The sequence below is a fragment of the Clarias gariepinus genome, chromosome 1 (assembly GCF_024256425.1).
Source record: "Clarias gariepinus isolate MV-2021 ecotype Netherlands chromosome 1, CGAR_prim_01v2, whole genome shotgun sequence".
Classification (NCBI taxonomy): Eukaryota; Metazoa; Chordata; class Actinopteri; order Siluriformes; family Clariidae; genus Clarias; species Clarias gariepinus.
In genome coordinates, this window is record NC_071100.1 from 25,776,755 (window position 1) to 25,797,363 (window position 20,609).

At 38.9% G+C, this 20,609-nt stretch overlaps 3 protein-coding genes across 6 annotated transcripts; 2 read left to right on the forward strand and 1 right to left on the reverse strand.

Moving 5' to 3' along the window:
• The first annotated feature begins 485 nt into the window (after positions 1–485).
• On the forward strand, positions 486–11,772 carry trip6 (thyroid hormone receptor interactor 6). 4 transcript variants are annotated; one of them, XM_053499607.1, is made up of 10 exons: positions 486–572; positions 2,907–3,129; positions 5,155–5,303; positions 5,718–5,822; positions 5,975–6,541; positions 7,039–7,129; positions 7,239–7,408; positions 7,780–7,958; positions 9,492–9,612; positions 9,698–11,772. In XM_053499607.1, the coding sequence occupies exons 2-10, from the start codon at positions 2,925–2,927 to the stop codon at positions 9,827–9,829; spliced, it is 1,719 nt and encodes a 572-aa protein (XP_053355582.1). In that variant the 5' UTR covers positions 486–572; positions 2,907–2,924; the 3' UTR covers positions 9,830–11,772. The 4 variants fall into 4 exon arrangements, with proteins under 4 accessions (XP_053355582.1, XP_053355574.1, XP_053355598.1 ...); XM_053499599.1 differs by having other exon boundaries at positions 533–714; XM_053499623.1 differs by having other exon boundaries at positions 533–714; positions 5,975–6,532.
• Positions 11,773–12,047: 275 nt separating this feature from the next.
• Positions 12,048–12,799, reverse strand: sst5 (somatostatin 5). Its single transcript, XM_053505940.1, has 2 exons — positions 12,635–12,799; positions 12,048–12,340 (listed from the first exon to the last, which is right to left on the reverse strand). Exons 1-2 carry the CDS (start codon positions 12,764–12,766, stop codon positions 12,173–12,175), a joined length of 300 nt encoding a protein of 99 aa, XP_053361915.1. The 5' UTR covers positions 12,767–12,799; the 3' UTR covers positions 12,048–12,172.
• Positions 12,800–15,313: 2,514 nt separating this feature from the next.
• Positions 15,314–20,309, forward strand: mettl3 (methyltransferase like 3). The gene is made up of 11 exons (XM_053503152.1): positions 15,314–15,529; positions 16,893–17,080; positions 17,206–17,661; positions 17,754–17,929; positions 18,024–18,237; positions 18,381–18,568; positions 19,376–19,414; positions 19,514–19,622; positions 19,709–19,774; positions 19,857–19,969; positions 20,066–20,309. Exons 1-11 carry the CDS (start codon positions 15,427–15,429, stop codon positions 20,175–20,177), a joined length of 1,764 nt encoding a protein of 587 aa, XP_053359127.1. The 5' UTR covers positions 15,314–15,426; the 3' UTR covers positions 20,178–20,309.
• The last annotated feature ends 300 nt before the right edge of the window (positions 20,310–20,609 follow it).

Consider the following 20,609-nt stretch of genomic DNA (forward strand, 5'->3'; position numbering starts at 1 on the left):
GGCTTTTAGTGACTTTGACAAGGGCCAAATTATGATGGCTGAATGACTGGATCAGAGCAACTCCCAAACTTCAGCTCAACAATACGGGGGAACCAGCAGTGTGGTAAAGGGCAGCCAAAGCTCACTGATGCACATTGGGAGCGAAGGCTGGTCAGTGTGGTTCGATCCAGTAGAAGAGCTGCTGTATCTCAAATTGCTGAAAGTTGGTCCCAATAAAAAGTATCAGAACATCACTGTTCAGGCAGCAAAAGGCTACTCAATTTTAGGTGGGTGATGATAATGTTTTATATATATATATATATATATATATATATATATATATATATATATATATATATATATATATATAAAGCCGAGAATATATTATATTAAATATATATATATTTATAGATCAAACTATCTCTGTACTCTTTAACTTCCCTCTCTATGGTGGCTGGTTTTTATTTCTGTGGATGAAGATATCTGCCATCTGTCATTCCAATACGGGATTCTGACTGTACGGTGCAGCACGCGCGCCCCTCACCGAACTGACGTCACAGGTTTAGCGCGTCGCTACGGGCCCCGGATCCACGGTAAAGTCTCTCACTGGGAGGAAGTCGATGCTAATAGGGAAAAACTCATAAACTTTACCTGCGCAGCACATCGAATGCATGGCGAAGTAACGTATGCCGTTTTGCTGTTGTTTCTCTGCCTAAGTGAGGATGTGTCCCGGAGGTGAGGTGTTATCATCATGATGGTGGTGGTGGTGTTGTTAAGCTACTGTTAGCAATGCATGCTTATGAAAACAGACAGAAGGGTCTAACAGAGATTATACTCTTTCCGATTTTGCTCATATATGCGGGACGACGAACGACTATGGAGTCTTGCGCCCTTTGTATTAGATAACAACAACAACAAGAAAAACCAAAAAAAATTAAAACTTGTGTAGTAGCTCGACGCAGTGGACTTGTAGACCTACATACGCACCAGATTTAGAAAAATTCCAAACCGAATGCGGGAGAGACAGGAATATATGGACGCATGCTATCGCTTAGGATGACGAGGCTTACACACGCTTACAGTCGGTTTAATTTCCTAGATGAGAGTCGCGTCGCGTCGGTGCGGCTGTAGACCTGGTGGTGGAATAAAGCCAGCGTTTCGAGCAGGAGGCACGGCCACGGGTAACAACAACAATACTGCATTGTTCCGATTTTACACAATAACCTCGGCGCTGATACAATCTGGTCGTGTTGCGTTGGCTTTAATCGATTTATAGCTAAGTTTGGTTTGCTAAACCCGAGCTGAAAGTGCTCCAGTGTTTCCTCCCACTGATGGTAAGAGTGGAGCGGCGACTCGGATACACACTCTCCCGGCGAGCGCAACATGTTGTTTCGGGTTCTTTTTTTTTTTTTAGGAAAGGTGTTATGGAAAAACCTCGGTCTTTGTGGTGTGTTTGTTGGCCAGCAGTCCTCGGAAGTGAGTTTGCGCCTGAGCGGCTTCAGTCGGTGCGGTGTTGGTACACAGCTCGGTTCCATACACTCCTTCTGCTTGGCCGCTTGTTTGGACGCAGGCCTGTGTCACGAGAGCAGACGTTAACCGTGTTGAAATCATTTCATAGGAGGTTATAAATCCTGTTGTGACCACATACACTAAATGTAGATATCACCTGTCGCATGTAGTCTTGTCAGAAACTGAAATGTGATACGGTTATGTTGCAAGTTTAGGCCATGTTTCCCCAATAAGCCTCACTGTTCAGATCACTGCACTCTAGCTAACAGGCTCCCAGTATACAGAATCAGAAAGAGCTTTATTGCCAAGTACATTTGCACATACAAGGAATTTGTTTTGGGTACAGAAGCTTACACACACAAATTAACAATAAGTGGAATAAGATGTAGGTATTATCAAATAAATATCAGTGGTATTGCACATTAATATCGGACAGTGGGGAGAACATTTAACTGGTAGGTTGTCTGGGCCACTTCTGTTCTGTAGCACCAACTAGACAGCAAAAGTTCAAAGAGAAGATGGCCTATATGTGAAGGGTCCAAATTGATTTTCTGAGCCCTTTTCTTCACTCTGGATATATACAGTTCTTGAAAGGTGGGCAGATGAGCACGAATAATTCTTTCGCCTGTCCGAACCGTCCTTTGTAGTCTTCTGAAGTCTGATTTTATAGCTGAGCCAAACCAAGGGAGTAAATGAAGTGCACAAGACAGATTCAATGACAGCTGAGTAGAACTGTGTGAGCAGTGTGATTCCAGGTTTTACACACCATTGTGAGAGTGGATATTATTGTACTGGTCCAGATGGATCGACAAAAAAAATATTACACAATGTTTCCGATCTTATTTGGATGTTGAGGTTTGTACACAAAGGGTCATGTCTAAAAAACAGGACAATAGCTATTGTGCCAATGGGGGATCTAGAGGAACTTTGCACCTGTGAGAGAGTTGTGTGTAGTAGGCTGAAGGCTGGAGCACCCCTGGAATTCCCCCTTTTGCTTGAGAATAGTTCCCTTTTCCTGCTTTTTTTCACCAAAGGTTTGTTGTAGTAACAACACTTTGCAAGAGTAAAGCTGATAACTGTTTACAGACATCTACAAAGCTTATAACATCATCAGGCTTCCATTTTTTATTATGTACACAGGCATAATTGATGTTTGTTTGATGACATCACACCAGAGTGTTTAGATTGTTATTTATTCAAATACTGTAATCATCAATCTGTTTATGGCTGAGAGATTTATTTTATAACTATCCACTTTTTGCACTCTTATCATTCAGCTAAATCTTTAGAACACTAACATAAACCAGATATAAATTTTTTGATGTGTTGACCATTTATCATGCATTTTAAACATTAACTCGCAGGTATTTTTCTTCTTCTTCTTTTACAACTAACTATATAAACAAATGATCTTTCAGTGTCGGTAGAAGCCTGTTATGTCCAGTCCTACCTGGCTTCCCCCAAGAACTCTAAGTAGCCCAGAGAGAACAACAGCACAGATGTCACACACTGGACCTGCTTTCTACAGACCACCCAAAAAAGGTCCACCTGACCAGAGAGCCAAATATGGTGTGTATGACCAAAATGGAGCAGCAAGTGGAAATGGTGTGTCCTCAAGGTACATAGCCGCTGGACCCTCAGGTGAGAAAGTCTTATACTTTATGTTCTGGATGCAGTTTAGGTCTACAAGATGGTGTTTGGTGAGAAATGGAATATATCTGTTTGGACCATCTGCATTACAACACGATAATAAAAAAAATATATTTAAAAAATGCACTGTATTTATTAACTTGAAAGTTGCGATTACGATTAATGAACGATAATTTTATTAATTTTTTTGCCCTCATAACACGTGATTGTGCTTTAAGTGTTGAAACAAACTGGTGGTGTTACCTTTGGGCGTCGAAACTGTTTTTCTACAGTATCTTCATCTGACTTCATTTTGTTCAGTGTCATCCTTACTGAAGCCAAAATGTGTCCAAATAACGGAGACTGCATTTTTCTTTGGTACAAGCTGCTCTTGTTGCTCAGTTGTCTCAGTGTTTAAGCTCTCCATGCTCGACATGTTGGCGAAATAACGTAACGGAGCAGGGTCACGTGACTCCACACGCGGTAATGTTTTTAAAGGGAAAGTAATCGAAATAATCGGCCTGGGAAAATTTAATCGATTATAGGTTTTAATTGTCGATTTCGATTACTTTTCGATTAATTGCCCAGCCCTATCCACACTGATAATCTCATTCTCTAAAATTTTAACATAGACATGTTGACTGATCATACATAAAATGTGTGACTGTATAAATCAGCGTCAGGTAAAAGGTCTTTTCCATTGATCCAAAAATCTGTTGTCTATAAATTCTAAGGAGCTAAGAGGCACGTTCAAACTGACTTTTTTTTTGATCTGGTGGTGAATAAACCTGTTTTGGCTTAAAGCCTCTGTCACCTCCTTTTTGTTTTCTTTGACAGTAGCACAGTGGGGAGTGGAAAACAATCAAGAATACACTCTTGTTCAAAAGTTAGTACCCTCTGTTAAATTCTATTTGTTTTTGTATAAAAATGTAATAAAAATAATCTGATCTGGCAAAGACAACCTCAGACGAACAACATAGAACTTTTTTCACAGTGCAGTTATTTATTTACAAAAATAAAAGCAATCGTCAATACTAACTACCTCTTTACTGCTTCCATTGGATTTAAGAGGGTAAGTTGTGGGATGGTGCTGCTAATAATCAACTCTGGATTAACTGTTTATCATCAGCTGTGTACAGTAGGTGTCTAAAAAGCAGAAACCAGTTTGCTGGTCTTGAGCATTTAGGTGTGTTAACCCAATGCCAAAGGGGAAACCATTAAGCAAAGGTCTTAGAGAAGTGATTATTACATCTGGAAAGGGTGGTGAAACCATTTCCAAACAATTTGGAGTTCAGTTTTATGCAGTGAGAAAGATTATTCACGAGTGGAAAGCATTCACGACAGTTGACGATTTTCCCAGGAATGGATGTCCCAACCCATTCACCCCAGGGTGCATTGCTCATATTTATTGCTCATATCACTCATATGTTTGGAAGGGTTGCCAGGAGAAGGCCTCTTCTGTCAAAAAAAATAACAGAAGCCCAACTGAGGTTTGCAAAATTGCACCTGAACAAAGCACAAGGCTTCTGGAACAATGTCCACAAGATGTCCTGGGCACCTTGCAGTGATTGAGTCGACCATGAACTCCCCTCTTTATACCAGAGTATTCTTCAGTCAAATTTGATGATATCTGTTATAGGTTGTGTGAAACAGCTGTATTAGGTCATGCAACAGGACAATGATACATTTTTGTTGAATAAATAATAGCAAGGTAAAAAAGTTATGTTGTTTGCCTAATACTAAGACTTGCTATGATCAAATTATTTTTATGGTTTTTACACACAAAAAAAAAACAGAATTAAAAGAGGATGTACTAACTTTTGTATATGATAGTATATGGACTTATTTTTTAAGGGTGATGGTGATTGTTTAACTTGACTTCAATATACAGTGCTACTAATAGATACTACTTTACTAGTTTGTTTTCTCTCTGTAAAAACATAAAATAAATATGTTGGCTGTTTAAACAAGTAATTAGTGGTTAGATAAAATGGAAGACATTGCATTACAATTCTATGTGTATATGTGATTAATTAGGTGGAATCATGCATCACCAGCACCAAGAAGGTTATTCAGGGGCGTCATCATATCTTTCTCCACAAGGAGAGCATTATTACCCCCCAGGTCATGGACCCAAAGATGACCATCTTTTCTGGAACACTCACATGACCAGCTATGATCACCATGTGAGTCCAAACCAGAGCATAACAAACTAATGGTTTACTGTATGTGAGTGTCAGTTTATGAAGAAAGACACCACTGTCATCATTTGCCTCACGCATAACTTGGGGCCAAAGCTGGTCTTTTACCCCTTTTCTAGGCCTAAGAAATTGCTTCATCTCAAATGTTAAAAAGGAAATGATTTTTAAAAAGGAAATGATCTTTTCCTACCTTATTACTGTAGATTATTATTTTAAAAATAAAATGAATAGTGTAAAATAATGTTTTATAGACAGATCTCTTTTTATGCACTGCTAAAGGTCAGATTCTGAAAGCACATTCCAGATTTTAAAACATAAAATTGATTGGTCTCTGAATTGTGGTAAGAATTTGTGCATTATGAATAAATATATTGTTTTGTCACTATTTGTTATTTTCAGAAATGTGGGCCTGATAAGCATCTTTCTAGTATTGATGCAGAGATAGATTCTCTCACGTGCATGCTGGCTGACATGGACAGCCATCCTCAGAACACAAGCACACAGGTAGCTTAGATCCTCTGTCTTATCTTTCTGACCTTCAGATTGCAATAGACATTTATAAATAATAAGAATTTTCAAAAAAAGATTCTCCCTGACTATGATTGTAACAAGATTTGCAACGGTGAAAGATTTACATTTCCTTTTGATCCACACAGCTGTATGACAACGTGCCTTACAACATGCATCTCCACAGCGAGCGCTACAAATCGTCCAACCAGGCAGGTGCTCCATCCCAGACTAGACCCTCTATGGGTTACCCTCCTCATCCTCAGAGTCAGTACCATCCTTCTCCACCTTATGCATCCACCCCAAAGCCTGAATACACCTATCCGTCCCCATCATCCTCCGCCCACAAACCTTACCCCCAACCAGTACCAGCCTCCTACACCACTGCCTCCACCCCAAGTGGGCCACGCTTTACAGTGCAAGTTAAAACCGCCCAGCCTGTCACTTATTCTCAGAGCGGGAGACAGGCGGAGCAGGCCTACACCCCACCCCCTCCTCGTCAGCATGCTACCTGCCCTGCTCCACAGGACCGCCCACATTACTCTGAAGTCCCAGGACAGGGACAAGGATGGTATCCACCACCACCCCCACCAGCTCAGCAAGCCTATGGTGATCCAGCAGCATATAAGGCAGGTTCCGGTAGTGTTCAGGTGCCAAGCAGGGTACAGGGACCACCAGGAAAGAAAGGACAAGAGCAGAGCTACCAGGTTGGTAAGGTAAGAATTTTGTAATGGACATAAAAGATTAGTTCCTGTCTGTTTTCCATTCTAGAATTTGTCCCCTTTTGCGCTTATACAGCAATAGCATCCTCTCTCGTCAGACACTAATTTTGGGTGAGGAGGCCTGAAATGCATTCAGTGTTCTGATTCATCTCAAAAGGTTTTAGTTGGGTTGGGTTCAGGGCTCTGTGCTGGCCCTCAGTTTCTTTCACTCCAAACCAGATAAACCATACTCCATAATTTTTATGCTTGCTTTGAGCATTTTTATACTGGAATTATGTTCTGGTTCCTTTAGGTCAAGTGAAAGGAACTTGTAATGCTGCAGCATACAAAGACATTTTATACAATTATGTGAATTCAGCTTTGTGGCAACAGTTTGGGGAAGAACCACACATTTGTGTGATTGTCAGAATCCACAAACTGACAATCACAAGTTTCAGTACTGATTTAATATTTCTTGTATGGTAAAACTGTTGTTCATGTTGTACCCACAGGGATCAGCGCCAAGACCTGAGGAGGAGCTGGACCGTCTTACTAAGAAGTTGGTGTATGACATGAATCACCCCCCCACAGAGGAATACTTCGGTATGGAGACTCGTGCTCTTAAAACAGAGTCATTTGTTGATTTTATAAACTTTAAACATTGATCTTGAAGCCTTTTTTACACCATTATTGTAATTTGTTTATCTTTTAGGCCGGTGTGCCAGGTGTGGAGACAACGTGCTCGGTGATGGGAGCGGCTGTATTGCTATGGAGCAGGTGTTCCATGTGGAGTGTTTCACGTGTATCACCTGCCATGCCCAACTCCGTGGCAAGCCTTTCTATGCACTGGACAAAAAGAGCTACTGTGAGAGTTGTTACATTGTGAGTCCAAATTTTTTTGTTATTCTGCACATTTGATTTTTTTTCCCCCTCTTTTCCTTTTTTTTTTCTTTTACAATACACCCCCAAAACTCATATTACTAATTTGTCTTGCATGGCCCACCACCCTCCGTCATTCTCCCAGACATTTTAACTCCTCATTTCTTGTGGTGGTTTGCCCACATTATAGAGTTTTACTCTTATCCACTGTTCTGATTTTTAACTTTGTTTTCTCATTTTCTCTTCTCAAGATCTTACTCTCTGTCTTTTTGATTACTTTCAGTTGCTTATCTGTAAAGAAAATTTTCAATTGATTCATTATCAGCTCATTGTAATGCTTTCTATTTGGCCCTTGTTTCTCGAATTTTTCTCAGAGCACGTTGGAGCGCTGCTCAAAGTGTTCGAAACCAATCTTGGACCGGATCTTGAGGGCAATGGGGAAGGCGTATCACCCGCGTTGCTTCAATTGTGTAGTGTGTGGCTGCTGCCTTGATGGTGTTCCCTTCACTGTGGATGCCACTTCACAGATTCACTGCATTGAGGACTTCCACAGGTAAGCACAACTTTAGTGGCAATGTTTGTATTTCTGTCTCTGTTTACCTCATTGGTTTTGAAATGAAGCAAAGAAAAAAAAAATCTATATATAATTTAATACATAATGTGGAACAGGGCTGGTAGCATGTTGACGAGGAGGGGCTGGGGTGTGTTTTTAATGTGATGCAATTTAGATAGAATTTAGAGTTTTAGTAATAAAATGACTGCAGTATACCTGTGCTTTAGTCTTTGTTCCCTTTTCTGCCACTGGTTTAATGTAATATTTAAAAAACAAGTAAAGTGCCATCATTTTATTATTAATTTATTTTTTTAAAACAGTCCTTTGAAACTGATCAGGTACAAGAACCAGACTGAAATGTAGAGCCAAAAACTGGCCAAACATACCAGAAGCATTAGCCCAGTACACATTTGATGATTTCTGTAGTAAATACTTGGATCAACAGGATAAATTGTTCTGTTACCTTAATTGCAAAAAATAAAAACTTTCTGGTACAAGAAACATGACTACATGATTATCACAAGACCACATCGCAAGACCAAGTGAGACATATATCCTGACATTTTTGTATCATGATATGTTGAATTTGGATATTTTTTCCCATTCCTTGGTAATCGTTTTTTTCCTTTCAAATTCGTAATACTGACTTAGATTAATTAGACAAACTATCCTAAATATTAGGTTCATTTTAAACAATACTTTAGGCAAAAAAGTTTGTAGTGAACAATTGCCTGAAGTCTGGAACTTATATAAATATCACCGCTGATATAACGCTGAGTTCTTCCCTTTGAGAAGTTTTGCCAGACTATTACTGCAGCTTCCTTCAGTTACTGTTTGTATGCACCTGTCTTCTGTCTTTTCTTCAGTAAGTTAGTTAAGGTGTTGAGGTAAGGTGCTGACTTTGCCCTTTAAAGCATTTCCTTTCTTGGTTACTTTCTGGCACATTTTGGTGCATTATCCATCAGTTTTGCAATATTTGACTGAATCTGAGCAAAATGTCTATCTACAATTGATTGTTACTTTCATCAACAATCACATCATCAGTAATGGCAACCAGAAAAGAGCCATCCCTTTCCTTTAATATGTTGTTCTCCTCCAATTATTGTGGTACAACTTGTATCTTGTTTAAGAACTGGACAGTTTTTAGAGGTTGTTTAAGCCAGGTCTCATCTGGCCTCTCTGTTTTGGAGTTTTATCTGTCTCTTTGGACTTTTAAGCCTAATTACTTTTGAGCATGAGAAAATCTTTTTTTAAACTTTTTTCATTAAAGCAGAACTTCTACACTTCACTCACCTTGACTGATTAATTTTAAGTACACTGTGGTGGTGTACAGAGACAAAAAAACAAAAAAAAATGTGTGCCTCTGTCCAAATAATTATGTACCGGACTGTACACTTGCTTTAATCCTCCAAAAAGGTGCAAACCCTTCTGTCAAACCATGTATTCCAATTAATTCAGCATGTGTAGGTCTATGGGATTATATGTGTATGTTAACCTTTTATTTTTGTACAATGCGTGTATTTGTGTGAACAGGAAGTTTGCCCCAAGGTGCTCTGTGTGTGGGGAGCCCATAATGCCTGAGCCAGGTCAGGAGGAGACCGTAAGAATTGTGGCTCTGGATCGCAGTTTCCATGTCAACTGCTATGTTTGTGAGGTAAACACACACTGTTGAAATTAATATGTTCAGCTGCTTTCCAAATTAAGCTACTTATGGGCCGATTGCTGTGACTGTGTTGCAGGAGTGTGGGTTGCTTCTATCGTCTGAAGGAGAGGGTCGAGGCTGCTACCCTCTGGACGGTCACATTCTGTGCAAGAGCTGTAGTGCCCGGCGAATCCAGGATCTCTCTGCCAAAATCTCCACTGACTGCTAACAACCACCCTGGCGTTCTCTTTTACAGCTTTTTGCGTTTGTTTATTTTGAGGGATATTCAAAGGTAGTAGGGTTAAACTATCAATTATTTGGTTTCCCCTTTTTATTAGCAGACAACGAGGCAATGAAACCATTTCACATACATTATAGCTGAACTGTATATACTCAGGGTTTATAGTTGAGCAGATAACAATGAAGTGTTTTGCATAGGCCACTTTAAGAGGGCAAGTAAAGTATAAACTTGAATTGAATAAGATGGTTATCTTACTAAGTACTCATTTTGAATATCCAGGGTGTGCATGCTCACACATGTAGTTGCTCATACAAGTTGTTGATTTCTATGAACAGTTTAAAGGGCATGATCAGGGTTTATTATTCTTACACTTATTCTTATTATAGTTTTATAGCTAAGACAAACTGTCACTGAGAATCTGTACTGTAGCCAACTATATATTTGATATCCTCAAAATGACCCAACAGAAATCATGACCGTAATGAACTGAATTTCACTAAAAATGCTCTTATTGTTAACATGTTCTCAAGTTAAGACCTGTCTTGGTTGATCCTGTGTTCTACAAACCACAGGGGTCACATGACAGTTAATTTAGCTTCTATGTTGTAACACTCCTAAGACTAAATTAACACCTTCTCTGCTGGTCTTTGGAGGAAATTTTAGACATATCAATGAACTAGAATGATTAACACCAACTTATCTCTGCTATTAATGGATGTCAACATTCTGTTTAATTCCTGAGAAGATAAATACAAGCTTTGTGTTTAGTCCAAGTCTATGCCGTATTGGCTCTTTGTCAGGATACTTTTTGCTGATCTTGGATTATTTTCTTTTGTACCCAACACTGTACCTTATTCATCTAAGATTAGCATGATGGTACAGTGTTTAAAAATAATTAAATGAAGGAACTGCAATAAGATTTTTTTTTGTTGTAAGATTGAGTTGTTCTTCATGAGAGGACAACCCCAGTGTACTGTGCAGATTGATGTGAAATATAAAATAGTACATTAGTAGTAAAGTAGCTTTAAAGTGATTTAGAGGGGATGCGTGAAAGATTTGAAGGTGATGTTTGCAGTGAGCTTAATGATGAGATATAAGACATAAGATTGGTGGTCTACAGCCCAGTGCCTACTGAAACTAAGGTTGCCACATGCTGCCGTTAGGGCAGACATTTAAAAAAAAAGAAAAGAATATTGTTAATAGCTGTTGTTTAAAAGCATTTAAAACAACAAAGAGCACCTTGATTGTCAAATATCTAATGTTGGAGTAATCAAATATTATTCAGGTACATGAGCTTTAAGTATTACAGTTTGTCCTTCTTGGTTGCGGGGCTGTTATTTGTTCAACACGTATTGCTGGTTGTTGGAATGTCATCCTTTTTGTTACTGAACCATTTTTAGTATAAATTGCTCTTGTCATTGGTTAAGCTTTTCATTTTGTCTTTGTTTAAATAAATAGATTTTGATTTGATTAGCTACCTTCTGTTTCTGTAATTATTCTGTTCAGAATAATTAATGTTAAGTCCAATATCTATTCACTCTCTAACAAAACCAAAAGCACAAAATGTCAGTATTTATTGAGTTTTAGGCTGAAAAGTCTTTGAATGGTTGTGATATTATTGACCTAAATTGAAATTTTCTTTCTAAAGCTTACCTTTGTTTTCAAACAGTTCAAGATATTCAGTATTTGCAGTATTTCATTATATTTCTGTTTTTGCTTATTCTTTGTTGTACCTTCAATTTTGTGCTTCTGCTTATCCAGTAATGTTCCTGTTTAATGTGAACACTCTTAACCCTCTGCATATGTTTTAATTTTTTTCTTGCCGCTCAGTATACAGTAACTGTAACAGTGACATCTAAATGTTTAATCCTAAATGTTTTATGGATATCCACTGATACTAATGAACAAATGCTTTTTATGCAGCAAATGTGGACCTTTTGTCTGAGTCATTACTTGTGAAACCAGCATTCATTCATTAATTATGAAACTTAAATTTATAAATCCATCCACCTGTAAAGCAAGTAATTTTAATCAGTCATGGGTGTAACCTATCATTTAATTATGTTAGGAAAAGTTAGTTATGACTTAATTTTTTTACTGGTGTCTGACTGTGAATAGAACCAATGTTTATTTACCTGTGGGATATAGGCATAAGCAACAGTTTTTGCCACAAATCACATATATACATGCACATATACACCATGATAGCTCCAGATCCAGCTCTACAGAAATCAGACTCCACCAAGCATTAGGGTTGAATAAACAGCATAAGCTAAAGCGAAAACATTGTTTTAACAATAAAACCACCATGTAACCAAAACTGCAGAGTGGCTAACAGGAGGTGAATGTCTTCCAGAAGAAGTTCCTGCAGCCAGCTTTCCGTTCCCGCTGGGTTATGGGCAGATGGCGTAGAATGCGGTTCAGTTCCATGTCATTATCAGAAAGGTTGTCATTCTCATCTGGAATCTCCAGCTCAGAAAGAAGCTTAAGTAGAAGGTCCTGTTTATAGGAAAGGCAAATTATCCTGAAAAGTGTAAGGAAACCAATAGCAAAACCAGCAGAACATTATCATATACCAAAATATTTCCTGTAACTTATATAATTATGTCCTGGTGAAAATTGTTAAATATATTTCAAATTGAAAAAAATATCCAGCCATTCATGTAAATTGATTACCTATTCAAATTTGTACATGCAGAACAACAGTCAATGTCAGAAAAGCTAAGATTAAATTAAATTAAATAATAATTAATAAAATGTATTAAACTAAAAAAAGATACAAGTAATTCTTACCTCCTCATTTCCCTTGTTTTGGAGCATATGATCCAGTAGGTCGTATCTGGGAGCTGCTCTGACTCCACTCACTAGAACAAGGAACACAACCAAAACCACTATCTGCATTTGAGAACACATCCTTGTGTTCATCCCAGAAACTCGTACGTATTACCTTACCTGGTTTACTTAAAGCAGGTCCCAGTGGTCCAGAAGCAGTATGAAGTAGGTTATATACAAATCTGACAGAGGTGGGCGTCTGGTGACATACTATTGGTCTAGAAAGTGAAAGACGTAAAAGGATGGGGTATGCACATATAGATGTGTATATTTTCAAGGTGAAGGCTTTGTGTTTGTGGATCGAGCTGTACAAGTGTGTCTGTGATTGGGTGTAACGATGAAAGTCGGTATGAGGCATATCTCAGTAGGGTAAAACCATGATAAGGTAAGTGTTTTCTGACAATTTTTCCGACACCTCATCATTAAAACCAATAAGCAACTTTCAAAATCAGCTACCTTAAGCCAGTGTCTAAAGGGAAGTAGTCTGCCCCCCCGCGCGCCAAAGAAGTCTGTGCCTGTCACACTGGATGCCAAATAAAGTCCACTGATGCAAACCCCTGTTAAGGCTAGAAGAGTGTCACTTGTGATTAGGTGTGAAGCACATTCATGTTTCTTGGTCTCTGCATGAGGCCCTTGTTACAAAGACCTGCTAATGATGAGAAGTGACTCAAATGTTAATTGGTCTTCTTTACCCATAAAAGTTATCCTGTGCCATAGGCAATACAGGGCACACACATGCTGATATACACACCTATCACAATTTAACAAGCCCCTTTTTAAAATTAAGTAAGATAAAATATTCTAATTATATCATCAAATGGATGTCAAAAGATTACATCTGGCCAAGTGTAGTTACCTTTTTTCCAATATTTCCTATAATAATCATACATTAAATGTCTGACTATGCAGCAAGACCACTAAAGATATGTTTTTAATTTCTGGCACCAAGACAGTAGGAGATCCTTTAATTTCTGAGGTGTTTTTTAAAGTGAGGTGTCCAGCACATCCCACAGATTCAGATATGGGGAAATTGGTGGTCAATTCAGTATCTTGAATTCTGTGTAATGTTTCATTTTTGAAGTGTGTCAGGGCGCATTATCCGGCCAACAGAGAGAGTTAGGGAATGCTGTTGCCCTGAAGCGATGCACTTGGTCTGCATGGATGTAGAGGGGATATATCTCAAAGCAACTTCCACATGAATGCCAGGCCATAAGGTTTCCCAGCAGATCATTGCTCAGAGCAACAAACTGCCTCTATAGCACAGGTGTGAAATCATCTGAAGAAAGGGCTGAAGTGTGTATGTGTATTTGTGTGCAGTTTTTCTTTCTAAGCAAACAGAAGCCACACCTAAGCACCACCTGCTTAATTTGTTTTTCTTGGCTTTTACTAGACTATCAGGTGTGTCTTCTGCTTGGTTGAAATGAAAACCTGTACCCACCACCCACAAAAAGGGATTCATCAAAACATGCCACCATCTCTTCTATTTCCCTGTTTCTTCTACTGCCCCATGGTCTAGTTTTGATTCGTGTGTTCACTTTGTGGGCATTTTTGGTTGTGGATGGGATCAGTATGGACACACTGACAGGTCTGAGGTAATGCAGCTCCATTCGCAATAAACCACGATGCACCATGTTTTCTAACACCTTAGAAATCAATGCCATCATTAACTTTTTCACCAATTTGTAGCTCTTTTATGGAATTAAACCAAATGAGCTAGCATTTAAATAAACCTCTATCCCTGTATTCTGATATAAAAATAGCAACAATATTGGTTTGTTATAAGTTCAGCAATAGAAGGATACATTTAGAAAATATTTAGCTTATTTTTCCAATCTCCATGTTCTGGCTCTCATGTCGGACATCACTATTCACGAACAGGACCCTGGTCCAGGTCAAAGCCATACCATACTGGAATCTCTTTATTGTTTTTTTTTCTTCTTCAGGCCTTGGGTCAGTGTGTGTGGAGTTTGCTTGGTGGGTTTCCTCCAGGTGCTCTGGTTTCCTCCCACAGTCCAAAGACAAGCAGATTAAGTTACTTGACCTTCTCAAGTTGCCTGTAGTGTGTGTGTGGCCCTGCAATTGATGTCCACCCCAAGAGCAAAACAGTATAAGCGGGATAGAAAATGATTAAATGAATATTAACGGTAAAGGAGAATACAATATTCTGCACTGAGGATGTACAGTATGTACAGTAGTTGCAGTGCTCGGTCCCTTATTTTTCTTCACTGAGGCACTCAGCCACTAGATGGCAGCAATGGACGAAAACTAAAACTAAGTCGTAAAATTAAAGCAGCGTTTAACCATTTACCAGCATGTATGACTTTGTATATATTATAAATATACTCTAAATACACATTGTATTAACCAGGCTGATCAACTAGCACATACACATCCGTTTTTGTTTATTTTGTTTTACATTTTCATTTCCTGTATAAATGTAAGTTTCAATACAATCTTACCATTGTAGAACATAAACTAATGAATAAACCAGTATGTAACTAGAATAAAATTATGTGTAAAATCCCAATCTCCAACACCAATCAAACTACGAGTATTACTGGTTTAATAAACTTTTATACTAGAAGTGTGGACTTTTACGCTAGCGGCAACCGGCTTTCAGTTTCCGGTGCTTAGCGGAAGTCGATTGCCTGTGTTTGGCTACAGTGCAGGAGTTTGTTAACTGTTTGTTGGCGCTAGTAAAGCGAGTTATTGAATTATTTTAGTTTTAAATTGCGCTAGGGTTTGTTTTTAAGATGTCTGATACATGGAGCGACATCCAGGCCCACAAAAAGAAGCTAGACTCCCTGAGAGAAAGGCTGCAGAGAAGAAGGAAGGACCCAACACAGCTGGGAGTCGGTAGGGTCGCGTTACTGTGTGAGCCTCACGCTGTGTTACCATGGAGAGTAATGAACGAGCTTACATAGAGGTTACTTATTTTACCGCATTCCCAGCTTACTTAGGATAAAACACGCGTTTCAAGGGAACGAATAGCTGTCCTGTGTATGTTCTGCGTGATCCAAATGGCCTGCAGTGTATAGATATAACCCATTCCTGTAGCGAGATGGTTTTACTCTGTGCTCAAAAATGTCTGTTCATTTCAAACATCAAGGCGTATTACGGGTATTTCATCCTCCTTAAGACACTGGAATCTTAACTCAGGATCTGCATGGCCACAAGACAGATTTGTCTCTTCCCACTTCGTACATAACAAATCAACTCCATGAAGGATTATACCCCATGTTTTGAGAGATAGCTCAGTGGTTAAGGTGTTGGACTACTGATCAGAAGGTCCAGGTTCAACCCCCTGCACCACCTAGTTGCCGCTAATGAGCCCTGGAGCAAGGCTTTTAACACTCAAATGTATGATCAGAAAAAAAGTCGCTCTGAATAAGGGTGTCTGGCAAATAATGCAAATGTACAAATGTAAAATTTGTTTAACGAGCATGAACGATAACCCCAGTTCCCAAAGACTGGCATCAGACATGCCCGCTTAAAGGTAACTAGGAAACCTTTAATATATTTTTGTGGCAGTGGTAGCTCAGTCAGCTGTTAGGGCTCTGGGTTACTGATCAGAAGGTCAGTGGTTCAAGCCCTGGCTCCACCAAGCTGCTGCTGTTGAGCCCTTGAGCACGGCTCTTAACTCTTTCTGCTCCATGGGTGCTGTATCATGGCTGAAGCTTTGACCCCCAACTTCCTAAAAGCGTTGGGAAATGAGTAGAAAAGCATCTTACTGTGCTGTAAAGTTCATGTGGCTTGTGTGTTTTGTTTGTCCCACAGGTTCCCAATCCTGTTCCTGGAGTTCCCACCTGTACATTTTGACGTTATTTTCTGCTCTAAAGAAGAGCTGGTAGTGGGTTAGTTGAGGATGGCAAGTACTCCAGGACCAGGGTTGAAAACCCTGCGTCATTATCAAATGTGCCCTGGATATTCCCCAGAGCTAGAAAATATTAGGACAATATCAGAAAAACTTTAAAATGGTTCAATATATATATAGTTAATGTGATGGTTTAACACATATTGTCAACTGAAGCTCAAAAAGCTGAACTGAAATTGAGATCCTTAAAGATACTGATTCACGTCCATTCATAATTTGAGGTCATGATTATCAAGCATGCATTTTTTTAATAAACTTAGAGAATTAAAAGTATTGCTGTTTGTCTATTGTGTGTAAATATGTTTTAAACAAGAGCTCTATTTCTTTCCCGCACTATTTTATCAGAGGTTGGTGGTAGTGATGGGGCGCCCACACGAAGTGACAGTCCAGGACCCACCATCCAAACCCCAACAGAGGTAAAGGAGGAGCGTCCGCCCGACCCTGAATTAGAAAGAAGACTTCTGGAGTACCTGTCTGAATTGAGCCTCACACTCCCCACTGACTCACTGGCCATCACCAACCAGCTCAACTCTGTATGTGTAAACATTTAGTCAGTAAGTGTTGTATGGAGATTCTAAATGTTCATTAAATATGTACAAGAGTAATATATTTCTCCCTCTTCCTGTCACTATCTCCCTATCTCCATTTTTTTGTACAGTCTGAATCACCAGTGTCCCAAGGCTGCATCCAGAGTCTTTTACTCAAATTTTCGGCTCAGGAATTGATCGAAGTTCGACAGCCAAACAACAACAGCTCGTCTTTGTCTACATTAGTTGTCTCTGTTGATCATACCAAACTGTGGGCGATGATTAGTAGTTCTACACCGCAACCTCAAAAGGCTGGTGTAAAAAGAAAAGGAGATGAAATTATCCACCAAAAGAGGGCTCCTGGCTCGTCCCCATTGCTCCAGTCGGCGACTTCCCCATCCAAAACATCATCAATCTCCTCCGCTTCAAGTTCACAGCTGGGTGGGACTTCAGACTGGAAGTCAGGATCTGTAGGAGCTGGGCCCGAGAAAAAGAGTCGGACCAATAAGGGAAAGACATCTCACTTGGATATGGAGATCGAGAGCTTATTGAGCCAGCAGTCAACCAAAGAGCAGCAAAGTAAAAAGGTCCAAAGCACTTCTTCAGCTGTTAAAGCATTGTTGACCTGTGCTATGAGAAAAACTTGATTGTTAGTGTGTGTTCATGTGTGTTTATGTAGGTGAGCAGGGAAATCCTTGAGTTATTGAACACCAGCTCAGCCAGGGAACAGTCCATTGTCGAGAAGTTTCGTTCACGCGGTCGAGCACAGGTGCAGGAATTCTGCGATCATGGGACTAAGGAGGAGTGCATGCGATATGGAGACACACCCCAACCCTGCAACAAACTGCACTTCAGGTAGGTCCAGTAGTAGACTATAGTACAAAATCTGTAGTCTCACTCTCACCTTTTTTTTTTTATAATTTTTTTTTTTTTTTTATAATTTATTTAGGCGGATCATCAACAAGCACACAGACGAGAGCCTTGGAGACTGCTCCTTCCTGAACACCTGCTTTCATATGGACACCTGTAAATATGTACACTACGAGATTGACAGCCCTCCTGAAGCTGAGAGCGGCTCCACAGGACCTCAGCCCGGCACCACTGAACTCACTCTGCATGCCGGAGACGGAGACAGCAATGTGGGGAAACTGTTTCCTTCTCAGGTGGGTGACCAACTGGTTATTTTTACAGAGATTAATGTGTGTTAAATAATCGTTGTTTTATTGGGTGCATTTCTGTCCTAACAGCTGAAGCACTTGTGTCTCTCTCTCTCTCTCTCTCTGTCTTTTTTTTGTGGTTTTCTCAGTGGATCTGCTGTGATATTCGCTACCTGGATGTGTCCATCTTGGGGAAGTTTGCAGTGGTGATGGCTGATCCACCATGGGACATTCACATGGAGCTTCCATATGGAACTTTAACAGATGATGAAATGAGGAAACTTAACATACCCATTCTGCAGGATGATGGCTTTCTCTTCCTCTGGGTTACTGGAAGGTAAAATGATGACAGTATGTAAATTACTCTGTGTGACACGAGTGCAACTTTTATTTTTGCAGTTTGAACATATGTCCAGCCATGCAGTTATAGCAAAGTCTAATTGGCCTAAACTTTAAGTGAGGGCCTTTTTTAACTTGGTTTGTGGCTGTAGTAAAAAAAAATGACAAAACCTGCAATAGCCAAAACTTAAAAATGTGTCTATAATTGAAACTAATATTGTAAGAATAAGGTAATATATTATTTTCTATTTCCATACATTGTTTTAAACCACAAAATGTGGCATTTATTTTTTTTAAACTGTGAGATTGGGAACAACCTTGAACCTGGTTGCTTCATGCACTTTTTATTCTAATATCACTAAGATTTTATTTATAAGCATTTATATTTGTAAAAAAAAAAAAAGTCTCTGCGTAGTCAGTTTAAATGCTGCTTGCTGTATTTGCTCTATAGTTTAATGTTCCTTACTAATAAAGTTATAGTACTGCCAAAGCTTAGAAATTAGAAATAAAGAAATTATGAAGTATGAACATTTACTTTTATTTAAAAAAAGGAAAGAAACAGAAACATTCAGTTGACTGGTCAGTCAGCGCTCTCTCTCTCACACACACAAACCTCAGCCACATAAAATGCTCACTTGTCTTTAAAATTTACAGCTTCTATGAATAAAACTTTGTCCTACAAATATGTTACAGTGAGCAGCTATGCAACCGATTCACAAGATGTATGAAACACCCAGGTGTAAATTCGTTGGATTTTTCTATGCATTGTAATGTATCAATCATTTTACTGTACTGGCTTTCACAGAGCCATGGAGCTTGGTAGAGAGTGTCTAAGCCTCTGGGGGTAAGTACATCTGGCTTATACTAAATGTTGTATTATCTGTTCAAATACCAGTAAAGTTTCAGTTTGTTTTTTATTATTATTATTAATTTATTTTCTCAGGTATGAGCGTGTTGATGAGATCATTTGGGTGAAGACAAATCAGCTCCAGCGTATTATTCGGACAGGACGAACTGGACACTGGCTGAACCATGGAAAAGAGCACTGCTTGGTGTGTTTCTGTGACCTTATATCCATCTGTGTTTTTATTCCTGCTTTTAATTTTTAAAACACATTTCTCTTTCTCACTCATATTAGGTAGGGGTGAAAGGAAACCCTCAAGGATTCAACAGAGGCCTGGACTGTGATGTGATTGTTGCAGAGGTAATAACAGCAAAAAATGTTATCAAATACAGTCAAAACATTTTGTCATCAGATAGTATATTCTCCATATTTTGTGTTTTAGGTGCGCTCTACTAGTCACAAACCAGATGAGATCTATGGAATGATTGAGCGTTTGTCTCCAGGCACTAGGAAGATCGAACTGTTTGGGAGGCCTCATAATGTCCAACCAAACTGGTAATAAACAGTTAATTTGAAAGTTTACTGTACAGTCTTATTGTTTTTCCCTTTTTTGTCAAAATTTCCTGTTGTTTTTATACTCTCTCTTTTTAGGGTAACTTTGGGGAATCAGTTGGATGGAATTCATTTGTTGGACCCAGATGTAGTCGCCCGCTTTAAAAAGCGCTATCCAGATGGAGTTATTTCAAAACCCAAAAACATGTGAAGACATAACCAGCTCAGAGTGATTGCTACATGTACAGTCCTCCTACAAGACTGTCAGGATTATAGAATAATTTGAAGTCAGGAAACCTTTTGTATTGTCAACCATTTTTAATAAAAAGAACTAGGAGAATTATTTCTTTTTTTTTTTACTCTTGTTTTACAAAGGGTATTGGAGTATTCTTAATTTATGTTTAGCAAATAAAACATTATACAACACAGAACATAACAGCTCATAGAACATAATAGCTCTAGCATTCTTATTATTGTTGAAAAGATAATTTAAAATGAATAATTTTCACAATCTGTTAATTGTTTAAAAAACTAAGAGGGAAAAAATTACATTAGTGTCTTGTTTAATTGCCCAATGTAACTAAATACATTAGTGTCTTGTTTTCATAATTGAAAACTATAACCGCTGAACAAACATTATAAT

What these genes read in the sequence shown, in the direction of transcription:
- trip6 (XM_053499607.1), top strand. Translation starts at nt 2,925, where the DNA reads ATGTCCAGTCCTACCTGGCTTCCCCCAAGAACTCTAAGTAGCCCAGAG. An exon ending in CCCCACAGAGGAATACTTCG is followed by an intron (nt 7,130 to 7,238) that starts GTATGGAGACTC and finishes TTTATCTTTTAG; the next exon opens with GCCGGTGTGCCAGGTGTGGA. An exon ending in TCAACTGCTATGTTTGTGAG is followed by an intron (nt 9,613 to 9,697) that starts GTAAACACACAC and finishes ACTGTGTTGCAG; the next exon opens with GAGTGTGGGTTGCTTCTATC.
- mettl3 (XM_053503152.1), top strand. Translation starts at nt 15,427, where the DNA reads ATGTCTGATACATGGAGCGACATCCAGGCCCACAAAAAGAAGCTAGAC. An exon ending in CCCAACACAGCTGGGAGTCG is followed by an intron (nt 15,530 to 16,892) that starts GTAGGGTCGCGT and finishes CTATTTTATCAG; the next exon opens with AGGTTGGTGGTAGTGATGGG. An exon ending in ATGGAAAAGAGCACTGCTTG is followed by an intron (nt 19,623 to 19,708) that starts GTGTGTTTCTGT and finishes CACTCATATTAG; the next exon opens with GTAGGGGTGAAAGGAAACCC.
- sst5 (XM_053505940.1), bottom strand. Translation starts at nt 12,766, where the DNA reads ATGAACACAAGGATGTGTTCTCAAATGCAGATAGTGGTTTTGGTTGTG. An exon ending in AAAACAAGGGAAATGAGGAG is followed by an intron (nt 12,341 to 12,634) that starts GTAAGAATTACT and finishes TCCTATAAACAG; the next exon opens with GACCTTCTACTTAAGCTTCT.